Source organism: Dipteris shenzhenensis, chromosome 17 (genome assembly GCF_047967505.1).
Source record: "Dipteris shenzhenensis isolate YYH24624 ecotype China chromosome 17, Dip_SZ_1.0, whole genome shotgun sequence".
NCBI lineage: Eukaryota > Viridiplantae > Streptophyta > Polypodiopsida > Gleicheniales > Dipteridaceae > Dipteris > Dipteris shenzhenensis.
Genome location: NC_141612.1, coordinates 10,793,699 through 10,805,769, shown reverse-complemented (window position 1 = coordinate 10,805,769; position 12,071 = coordinate 10,793,699). Strand labels below are relative to the sequence as shown.

Genomic DNA, 12,071 nt, shown 5'->3' with positions numbered 1-12,071 from the left:
GAGCACGTGGACTCAGGGTTCTAGAGGAGACTAGCAGATAGAGAAGGGCCTTTCCATACAATCAGAGGACCGACCACACCTTGGTGGGACTCTGGATCTATCTCTTGTATTGTGTCCATAGCTTTGGACGGAAATATATTACTTTGACGGATTCTATATCTGGCTTTGTCTACTGTCTATTTCCTGATCTGCACATATGTGAAGCACATTAAGTAAAGAAGTTTGTGATTCACTCACCACACACACTGTGTGAGCTCCTAGGCTATTCTATCAGTCTTCCGCTGTGTGCGTACCCTCTGTTGGTTGATTTCTAACATGGGCCATTCTCATCTCTCATTTCTACCACAAGGTACATAGACCAATCACATTGGTGCCTTTATTTCTACTATTACAAGTTTGACCATACATTATACAACATATACAATATTCACCTTCACACACTTTTTAAGAACCCACCCATCTTCAATTGCAAAAGACTAGCATTTCAACACACTTTATGTATATGGTATCCCAACACACGTTTCATGAAATCATTGCAAAAACTTATTGAAGGGTCAAACTAGTTCACACAATGATGAGTGTAAAGTGCTCATACAATGCTAACATTTCAAGGTCCAATACGTGCACCCAATAAGTATCAGAATGTGAGATTATCCTAACAATAGAACACAAGAATCATCAATATCTTGCTTGGCATCTTTTATAGATATATTTCCAAAGAATTTTGGATGAAAATTTCAATTAAAAGATCTCCATTTTCCATATAAGAACACATCACTTGGATTATGGGAGTTTAATTTAGATCCCTATATAATATTCCTAACCAGCCCACATCCAAGTCAAATATAGCCTATCCCAAGCGTGTGCACAATCTTTACCACCTCCCATTTTATAGAATGACAAGGTCAAATCAATGCCTTTGGGAGAAATATCTAACTCATGGTTAGGAAATACTATTCCTAATTTTTTCAAGGCTCCTTAGTAGATCTCTCTACATAGACTTTTTATAGTCTTGGATTGTCAACACCAACATCATCTGCACAAATCTAGAGACCCCATGATTGTAGGCAACTATTAGACCATCTTGGTAGGGAGATGTAATGATTAGTGCTAGAGGTGCACATCAACGAGTATATTGAGCAAGAGATATGAAAGCGACATGCTAGCTAGGCTTCAAGTGAGATCACTCTATCCTCAACTGCATTCTCATGATTGATAAAAATAAGAACCAGCTAGCTAGCTTCGGTTGGCGAGAACAGAGGCCAACTAGTTCAGTGCATCACACTATGGGCCATCCTAGAGCAAGTTAGGCCTGGGCACCAGGGAGTACTTGGTTGGTTGGTCAACTTCCAACGGCCTTTGACTCAAAACTACAAGCCAAACTTTTCTCATGGCTTGGAAACCTAGGTATGGAGGATTTGCTGATATGGGTGGTCATATGAGAAGGTCACAAGCAAGGATTGTATTAGGGCATGTGTGAGGAAGTGGTTAGCACCTTTGGTGTGAAACAAGGTTGTCTATTGTCCCTTACTTTGGTTGGGCTCTACATGGATGACTTGTGGATCTTGGTTGACACTGTAGGGATGGATCTTCACTAGCACATATGATTTTCCCTATCTTGCTGTACTCAATTGATGTAGTATCAATCTTAGGAACAGTGGATGGATTACGAAGGCATTACCAATTCTTTTGTGACAGCTGGGAGATGGAGGTCAACCTTGGTAAAAGTTCATATGTAAATTAGCAACATCTTGGTGCTAGGAACATAATGTTATAGAATGTAGTCCATGCTATGGTTTACACATTTTGTGGTTTAAAGGTTTTCAGTTTAGTCATTTGAAGTTGACCTTACATATGTTGTTTGTGCATAGTCTTGCAGTGGACTTGATAATTTCATTGATATGTTGAATGGTGCCATTGTTTTGAGTCCCATCTTTTTTATTTTTTTGGTAATGTTGAATTATTAGATTTATGCCTTCAGTCCCTATGCATGCGGATGCTATGCTTTACACATTTTGTGGTTTAAAGGTTTCGAGTTTAGTCATTTGAAGTTAACCTTACATATGTTGTTTGTGCATAGTCTTGCAGTGGACTTGATAGTTTCATTGATATGTTGAATGGTGCCATTGTTCTGAGTACCATCTTTTTTTTTTTGGTAATGTTGAATTATTAGATTTATGCCTTTAGTCCCTATGCATGGAGTCCACATGGAGTTAGCTGCAACATTGTGTTCCAAGGTTTTCATTCTTGTTTTGGGTTTTGTATGTTGCTTTCTTACAATAATCCTTTGTCTGCGTAATGCATGCTTGATCTTGGCATGCATGTGTGTGCATCATGTTTTGGTATGCACTTATTGTGTGTGCATGCACATCTATGTGTTTTATGTTGGATAATTTTACTTTCAAGTGTTTTGTCTAAAACATTTTGGCCTTTTGCAATGCAATACTGAGATGAACACAATTGAGCTATTTTGCAGGTTCTCGGAAATAAATATCAAAACAAGCTCTTAGAAATAATTAACTCAAGGTACGTTATAAATAGGTTGGTGTATATGTGTATACTTATCTGCAGCTTGATGATCCTCTTTTGAGACAATATTCTGAAGCTGCATTTGCTCCTTGCATGTTCCCTTCTGCCCTTTGTCTTCTTCCTCCTCTCTGCAAGGAACTTAAAAAAGTGTAAATGAGTCATTTCTCCTCAGTTTCGTAGTACATCTTGACTGAAGAGAAACTGCATGTACTTGTTTTCTCATTATAAAATTTCACTGTATGTTGCCAGTGGAAGCTGTATTTGTTAAAGAAATGATGGGTTTAAATTTCACAGTGAATTGCCAGAATTTTTTGGAGGATCTTGTGTATGTACAGAACAAGGTGGCTGTATGAATTCAGACAAAGGCCCTTGGAAAGATCCAGACATTATGAAGGTGTCTTTGCAATGCTGTTTGTTGAGCACAACACTGTTGTATACTTATTGTTGACAGTATGAAGGTGTCTTTGCAATGCTGTTTGTTGAGCACAACGATTTTGATACTTATCGTTGCTTTTTTATTGTAAGGGCGTGGTACAATTCTTAATGGTCTTGAATGTATTGTTTGTTCCTCTTGGTGTTCCTTTGGCAGAAAGTGAAGGATGGATTGGAAAGAGGCGCTAGACATATAATAACAATATCACAGGATGGGGCCATTGTTCCAGGAACACAAGTAAACTCTCCCTCTGTGTGTGCGTGCGCGTGCGCGGGTGTGAGAGAGAGAGAGAGAGAGACAGAGAAAGAAAGAAAGAGAGAGAGAGAGAAAGAAAGAAAGTTTATTAATGTCCACGGGAGACCATAGGTCTATGGGACAACATAGATATCTCCAAACTAATACATTTGATTAGGGAGGGCACAAGGCAGCTCCCAAGGAGTGCAAAAAGAAACTCCAAGGTATTTAGATTACCTACATTGTAGACTGAAATAAAAGATATAATCGGCCATACATCAGTTTAAGACTGAGAGTCTTTTGATTTTGATTTGAACTCCTTGATGAGGGCTATACCCTCACGATATACTGCCTATTTTCCTTCCTACCAGCAGCCCTGACCTTGGCTAGTTCCGTTCCTTTTTAATCTTAGTACATTTCAGCTTGTATGATTGGCATAGGAGCTTTAGTCATAGATCCCTTGAGCTAACTGTGAGTACACAATGTCCTTTGGAATTATGAATATTAGTCACGGAGTCCTCGTCATCATCTCTGCCCATTCAATGCTAGGAGTGGCTGCTTTGATGTTTGCTAAAGCCTCACTGTATGAGTCCTCAACCTTGAACCAACCTTCTAGAAGCCCCCCAATCCTGATCTTCAATGCATTCTCTCGTTTGGCTTCGTGTTCCTTGATTTCTGCTTGAATATCAATCTTGTTGGCCTTTGTGTCTACCTCTACAATCACTTCTTTTTAGTTGTTTTGTACCTCAGCTTGTACAAGATCCTTCACTGTTTAAAGTAGTTGAGAGTTAGGAGGGGAAGCCTTGTATGTCTGCATTGCCTCATCAGTCACACCCTGTGTACCAGATTCTTCGAGAGCTTGTACTCGAGCTGTGAGAGCGTCTACTTGTTGCTATAGATCTCTCACGTGTTGTTGTAGGAAATAAATCTGATCATACTGTCCAAGGATAGGTCGGTCAAAACCACCTCGATGGTATGTCTTTGCGTAGGGAGAGGGTGTCCTAGTAATTGAGGAAAAAATAGGTTTCCTGGTAGAAGTTGGTGGCATTGGGGGTCCAGTACAGGGAGGTTTCGAAGATAGGTCAGGCCATTCCATTTGAGCCATATCTAAAGTCACCCCCTGGCTGAAGCTAACCCCCGAGCTCAGCTGGGGGTTCAAACCCAGCTTGGGGTTAGGTGACGAAGGAGAGGCGCTGCTGACAAGCTAGGGTTTGGACCTCTACTGTTGCTGCTAGACTAGGACGACTTGCACTTGCTGCTGAGTGAGCTGAGCGATGACCTGAGTGATAAGCTTAGTGACGACTTGAGAGACGACCTGAGTCAAATGAAGGACAGAAGCAATGACGAGCGATGGCATCAGCAACGGGAGAGAGGATCAGCGATGGGAGTAGCAACCAAAGAGAGAGTATAGCAACGGGAAGATCAGCGAGAGAGAGTAGCGACGGAAGAGAGAGAGAGAGAGAGAGAGAGAGTCTATTAATATCCACTGGAGACCAAAAGGTCTATGGGACAGCAAGAAATCCTCTAGTACATCTGCTTTAGGGAGCAGCTCCTAAGGAGTGCAAAAGCAATCCACATTATTTTAGAGTACCTACATAATAGTCTGAAAGAATAAACAGCCATACATCAGTTTAAGATCCATGCTCCTGCTGCTGCTCCCCGCTCCTCCTGCTCCCCTCCTCGCTGCCCCCTCCCTTCCCTCCTCGCTGCCCCCTCCTCTCCCCCCCTCCCCCCTTCCTCCCCCGCGCGTTGCCCTCTCCCCTGCGCGCTGCAGCCTGCTCCCCCCCCTGCGCTGCAGCCTGCTCCCTCCCGCACCTGCTGCTGCTCCCCCCCACGCCTGCTGCTGCTCCCCCCCGCTGCAGCCTACTCCCCCCCACGTGCTGCTGCCTCCCTGCACGGCCCCCCCGCGCTGCTGCCTGCCGACCCCCCCCCGCCCCCTCCCCTCCCCCCCCCCTCTCTCTCTTTGCCTCCCCTTCCCGTCCCCCTCCCCTCCCCTCTCCTCCCCCCTCCTCCCTCTCCTCTACTCCTCCTCTCCTCCCCCTCTCCTCCACTCCTCTCCTCTATCCTCCCCTCCTCTCCCTTTTTCCTCCTTGCTGCCCCTTTCCTGGCTTCTTCTTCTCTCTCCCTTCTTCCTTCACCCTCTCCTTCATCTGGAGTACCCCTATTCTCTTATAGGGGTCTCCTGGGTTTCAGGAAAGCGGACGGAGTTATTTATTTTTTGTGTTTGAATCAGCCAGCACACCTCGATTGACGAATGGGTTCCCATTCAATCAATCCGTCTCCGCTCACACCGGCCGCGAGAACTGTCACTTTTTCAAAAGACGAGCTGCAGCAGCTGCAAAAGGATTCGGAGCATGAGTGTTCCACGACTCTCTTCGCACACATTCATGGCTCCCACCCCTCCAGGTCACAAGCTAGAGATTGGATGCTTGCGGCGCTTCCTCAGAAGCTCGCCCCCCACCTTAAGGATGTTCGTTTGTTGGGACGAGGTTTCTTTCAGGTGTGCCTAGATTCCCCGGATGTCACGAGAGACCTGCTACAGGCCGGGTTTCTACTTCTAGGCTACAGGAGGATTTTTTTGTTTCCTTTTTAACTGGGATTCGACCCAGTTGAAGAGGACAAGCAGGGAGTTTCTGTTTTCATCAACTTCCCTGGTCTCCCCTCAGTTTATAAATTATCACCGGCTTCTTTTAGTTATTGGCGAGAGGTTTGGTGTGGTAGCAGAGATCCCCCCTCTTCCTGGCGAGCCCTCTTTGGCTGCTGAGGCGGTCAGGATGGATGGGGTACCCAGGGTTAGGGTCATTGTCCAGGACCCCAATATTTCAGATGACCACATCATGCTACAGTGACCCGATGGGTCTTTCTTCTGCCAGAGATTTGAGGTTGCAGGTCGGCAGGACTAGTGCAGGATTTGCAGATCCTCGGGGCACTTCGCCAGAGATTGCCCAAAGAAGAAAAAGAGGCCCAGAAAGCAACCAGCTCGTACTAGCTTACGACAGAGAGCAGGAGCAGGACCTACCGCTTCGCAGGCACGGCCTCAGACGCGGGCTCCCCCCCCTTCTAGGGCTACTCGAGTCCCTTCTGCACCCCGCACCACCTCTGGCCCATGGTGGGTTCCGGTCGCGATTAGGCCCTCTACTTCAGTTCACACATCCACCTCTTCGGAGGCTACCCCCTTGGAGCCTCGGGAGGAGACTAGTGTTCAGGAGCCTTGTTCGACTCCACCCTTGGATCAGGCTGTACCTTCCTCAGCAGCCCAGGTTATTGGCACCTCGTCCGCAACACTTTTTTATCACGATCCAGTACAGGTGCCTCCTTTTTTGGACAGAGGGAAGGGGGCCTTACATTCTCTTCCTGCTTCGGTAGGAATCCTTCGTACCCCCTCCCTAGGACTGGCTCAACGGAACTCCTTTTCCGCTCTGAAGGACCTCTCTAACCTTCCAGATGATGATTTTGTACCCTCCACTTTTGGAGAGCCAGTTATCGGCTTCCCTTTTGAGAGATCCTTCTCTCTCTCTCACCTGTGGACTTTCCTCCCCTTGGACCTTGTGTGTATGGCAGGAGGTCAGCTCCGGTAGAGGTTTCTTTTTCCGCCACCAGGTCGGGTAAGGTATTCCAACCCACTTCCTCCCGCTGATGAGGATAGCCAGTTGGAATATACAGGGATTGGGCGGCATCCCTTATCGCCGTCGCAGACAACTGATCAGGAATCAGCTCCATCTAGGTGGTTCCCTTGACATTCTTTTTCTTTAGGAACACAAACTGGATGTCAGAGATTGCTCCAAGTCAGGTAAGTTGCTCTCAGGCCGGATTTTTTGGCTTCTTGCCTTGGGAACCAAAGAGGTACATGCATTTCAGTTTCAGATTCTATTCTCCCTCTGGTCATTGGACACGGTACCATAGCCCCCTCCAGGGCCCAGTGGGTTTTACTTCTGATTGACGGACGTAAGGTTGGTTTCCTCAACCTCTATGCTCTGAACAACAGAGGGGACCGTGTTCTGTTTTGGAAAGAGTTGCTCTCGTGGGCTGACGTTGCAGAGTATTGGATTATTGAAGGTGACTTCAACATGGTTGAGGCACCTTCTGATAAGAAAGGGGGCAGAGAAGGTGGTATCCACTCCCTCGAGAGAGCAGCCTGGAATGCCTTCTTGTTCAGGTTGAGTGGTAGAGATGTTTGGTTAGATGATGCATTTCATATTCAGTCTCAGTCACTTTTGTTTTCCTGGTCGAACCATAGGGTGCAGATGCCTATCCATGCTCGGATTGACAGATTCTATGTGGGTGACTGGGCTCTTGATAGAGGGGGGACAGTTTGCATTGCAGTTGGTGTTTCCACTTCAGACCATTTTCCGGTAGTTTTGTCCATCTCAGAGCCTCATTTGAGAGGACGGTCTCACAGTATCAGATCCCCGATGCCTTATACACGGATGAGACTCTCACAGAGGCAGTGTTGGAGATCTGGGTTTCTCACATGCAGGGGGGGTGGCCGGTCCTTCACATGTGGCCACAGCACTTATTGGTATGAGAGACTTTTATCACTCTGTTGCTAGTGCTTGGCGAGGTGAGGTACTCAGGCGGGAGATTGGTGCCGGCAGTTGGCAGCCTTACAGAGGGAGGAGCAGAGACGACCATCAGATGCTTGGATATAGGAGCACCTTGCTGCGGCAAGGGCTCACTTGCAGACTTTGCTTGATCAGAGAACAGAGTATGCCTTCGATGCACGGGAGTCCTTTTGGATACAGATGGGAGGGAGAGTCAATAAACACTTTTTCTCTACACTTGGTCCCAGACATAGTAGAGAGAGTGTCAGGCAGCTTATTGACTCTGACGGCGTTTTGCAGTCCCATCCGGAGACCGTCATGTACTTAGTGACAGCTTTCTATGCCTCCCTACTTTCTGCAGATCCTAACACATAGGCCAGAGATGTGGCTAGAGATGAAGTTTGGCAGAGTTTACCTGTGTTGGTCACCCCAGAGATGTTATGCTCACTTGATGCACGCTTTACCAACACAGAATTCAAGACTGCTCTCTTTGCCCTTCATAAGGGCAAATGCCCTGGTTCCGATGGTCTTACTTCTCCTTTTTTTATAGGCTTTTGGGATATGATAGGTGATCATATTACTTCAGCCCTGCAGAGCATTTGGGACTCGGGTGAGATGCCTGACTCACTGACCGAGGGACTCATTCACCTTATCCCGAAAGGTGGCAACAGGAATTTTGTATCCCATTGGAGACCCATTACTCTTTTGGGCACTCTTTACAAAATCCTTGCCAAGGCGATCAGCATCCGATTACAGCCCCTTCTTCCAAACCTCATCCATGATACTCAGATAGGCTTTGTGCATGGCAGGAGCATTTTTTATAATATCTTTTCCTTTTGAGAAGCCACAGAGTGGGCTATGCAGAGTGGGCAGAGGCTGGCAGTTCTACTCCTGGACTTCGAGAAAGCCTATGACAGAGTAGATTGGGGTTTTCTTGAGGGCACTCTTCTACGGTTTGGATTTTCAGATGCTTGGATTAGAGCGGTGGCCTCCCTTTAGAGATGAGCCCACAGCCAGGTTTTGATTGGAGGGGTAAGGGGTGACAGGTTTCAGATTTCCAGATCAGGGATGCCCTTTAGCCCCCTTCCTTTTTCTTTTTGTGGCAGAAGCTATGAGTATCTTCCTTAGATCTCAGGCCGAGATTTTTGGGTTGAGATTGCCCTTGAGACAGGAGCAGGAGCTTCTTGACTGTGAGTTGGCTGATGACACTGCTATTTTTATTGAGGCCTCTTCGCAGTCACTTGATTCTTTCCGGACAGCCTCGGATATTTTTTGCTCAGCTGTAGGAGCACACATTAACTGGCATAAATCCTTTGGCTTTTGGATTAGTGATGAGGACACTCCGGGCTGGGGAGTTGACATTGGCTTTTCCTGGATTCAGAGGGGTGTTCCCCTCAGGTATTTGGGATGCCAGGTAGGATTGGGTGTGACACTCCAATTTTGTATATGAAATATTTTGGAATATATATCACAGATAGTGTTCAAAAAGGATGGTTTTGATGTTTTGAAGGTTTTGCGAAAGTTTGGTGTTGATAAAAAAATTTTGGTTTTTGTCCATTATGGTGTCGGCTAGATTTTGCGGCTTGATTTTTAGTTGGTTAGAGAAATAATCTGAAGAAACTCTGTATGAGAGAGTTTTAGATCTTGTTGAGTAGAAAAACTTTGTCTGAGTGAAAAATTTGTGGTTCACTCGTTTGCATGCTTGTATGGAGGTCAGAAGTTGCTAACAAAGTGGTTTTGAGCTAAAAGTGCATCTAGATTTCCGTGTCAAGAATTGCAGGCATTAGACGGAGGTCGAGATGGAAGAATTAGCCATGAAAGGTGAAATGCAAAGGGAAAGAAGAGGGTCCGATCTTCGAGATGAGCTATTGAGCTTGTCCATTGGATCTACGAGGCAGGCGTGGTGATGCTCCGAACAGGGCCGTTTTCATGCCTTTTAATTTAAGTTTTTTTTTAAAAAAAAGAAGAGAGACGTCGAGATTCCGTACACGTTTGCTATCAGAAGCGCACGCTACAAGAAGGTGAGAAGCACACGCACGCTTTTCGAGAAAAGCTGTTTTTGGCCGATTTTGGAGGCTTTGGCCGCTTATTTTGGAGTCGTGAAAGGCTATAAAAGAAGAGGAGATCGTGAGAAGGAGAACACACAATCCAACTCATGCATATCGAGGCTGAGCGAAAGAGAAGAGAAGGCACGCATCTCGAGGTTGCTCGAGCGAAGAGAAGGCATGCATATCAAGGCGCTGCGAAAGTGACAATAGCGCACGCGAATCGAGACAGCGCAAAGAAGAAGATCAGATCAAGATATTTTGAGAGTGAGTGTGAGAGTGAGTGTGATTGAGATTTGATCGTTTGATCATCTGATTTGAACATCTTCATGCGAGTGAGAGTGAGAGTGAGTGAGAGTGAGATAGCTCGGGGGTGGACGAGAGGTATCAATCTCCTTCACGGAGTGATTCTTCTCCAAAATTATTGTAAAGATTCATCAGTTTGATTCATATTGCAATCTCTCTTCTCGTTCATTCGTGATTATTATCTTGCTATAATTTTGATCGTGATTGTGAAAGAACGGTGCGTGACAAGTGGTATCAGAGCACGGTTTCGATGGCAGACAACGAGGCAATTATGAAGAAACTAGAAGAACAAGATTCATGGATTTGAAGGCTAACCATGGAATTAAACAAAATGTCCAAAGGAAAAGACGTAGCGGATGATGGAGCTAGTGGTGGTGCTGCTGGCAGAAATTTAGAAGATGAAGAGGTCTATGTCGAGCTTGGTGCCGGGATACCGAGCCGAAGGAGACAAAGAGGTGAGGAAGATGTTGCCGAATCTGCTCCTTTGGAAGTTTTTAAGAAAGCGAAACTCTCTGAATTTGATGGTGAGAAGAAGATCGGGGAAGATTTGGAAGCGTGGCTCGAAGAACTTGAAGATTTCTTTGCTCTACGAGAGTTTGATGAAGCGGGAAAGGCTAAGATCGCGGCACTACAGTTATGTGGAGTTGCAAAACTATGGTGGAAATCGCATGTGCAAATCCAACAACGTCAAGATCAGCCCATCACATGGGCTGAATTCAGAACTGCGGCTGAAAAGAGGTATTGTTCTCCACATTATTATATGGAAAAGAAGATGGAGTTCTATAATTTTAAGCAAGTACAAGAGGGAAAATACAATCTCTTTGTGGATGAGTATAAAGAGAAGTTCCTGCGATTACATAAGTACGCACCTGAGGTCACAGGTGAAGCTCTTACTCACAAATTTGTGGAAGGGCTTAAGGAAGATCTTTTATATATGATGAAAGGAACATGATCAAGTGATTTCTTGGATGATGTGGCTAAGGCCGAAAACTTTGAAAAGATGGAAGAATATAACCTAAGAAAGATAGCAAAATCAAAGTTCATTCCAACAGGTCATCGTTTTCAAGGGTCACAAGGTTCAGGTATGCCTCAACGAAAACTTGATCATTCGAATATGCCTAGATTTCAAGAGAGGAGTAGCCAACCTGGGTACAACCAAGTGGGAAGGCCAAACTTTAATAACCGAAATCAGAATCAGAATTAAAATCAAAATCAAAGAAATAAAGGAGTTTCAAATCAGAAAACCCAAGAAAACGCACCTTGGAAAAGTGATCCAGAGTTTATTGAACGGGCAAGAAGATTGGGATTATGTTTCCGATGTGGTGAGCAAGGTCATCGAACATTTGAGTGCCCGAATAAAGCAAAATTTAATTTTATGAAAGGACCAATGATGGGAGCAAAGACGAATCAGATGAATCCAACCATCGACGAAGCAGGGGACAAAGGTAAGTGCTTGGAACCTATGAAATGTATGGCATCTTCCACAAGTCATATGCACGCGTCTGTGATTAAAGTGATGGGGAAAATTGGGAATCAAAACATAAGTTTTCTTATTGACTCTGGTAGCACTCATTGTTTTATATCCCCGAAATTCCTCAAGACTCTAAACGTAGAAATTAGGGATCAAGTCAGAAGACCAGTCCAACTTGCTAATGGAAAATTACATTATACTTAAGGGTTTCTAGAAAATCTTTCCTTCAGTTTAGCACAGAGGAAGAGCAAGGGAGATTTTTATATTATTGAGATGGGGAAGTGTGACGCTATTATTGGAATGGATTGGTTAAATGTAGACAAAGCAGTTATTGATTGTGGAGAAAGGACTGTTAGTTTTCTTAATGAAGATGGCAAAGATAAAATTATTCAAGGAGAAGAAAGAGATAGTAAAGCTTCTCTCATATCAGCCATGAAATTGCTGCGAGGAGTAAGACAGGGCTGTGACACATTCCTCATCTTTGCCGATAAGTTAAAGGAGGGAAGTGAAGA

At 45.0% G+C, this 12,071-nt stretch overlaps 1 protein-coding gene across 2 annotated transcripts in view; it reads left to right on the top strand.

The window, feature by feature from the left end:
* Positions 1-12,071, top strand: part of LOC147891675 (phosphatidylinositol/phosphatidylcholine transfer protein SFH12-like) — a 142,274-nt gene that overhangs the window by 50,124 nt on the left and 80,079 nt on the right. For both annotated transcript variants that reach the window (XM_087387906.1, XM_087387905.1), the window contains exons 6-8: positions 2,477-2,526; positions 2,824-2,923; positions 3,119-3,199. In XM_087387906.1, the coding sequence (XP_087244032.1) occupies positions 2,477-2,526; positions 2,824-2,923; positions 3,119-3,199 (231 nt within the window). The remainder of the gene's footprint in view (positions 1-2,476; positions 2,527-2,823; positions 2,924-3,118; positions 3,200-12,071) is intronic.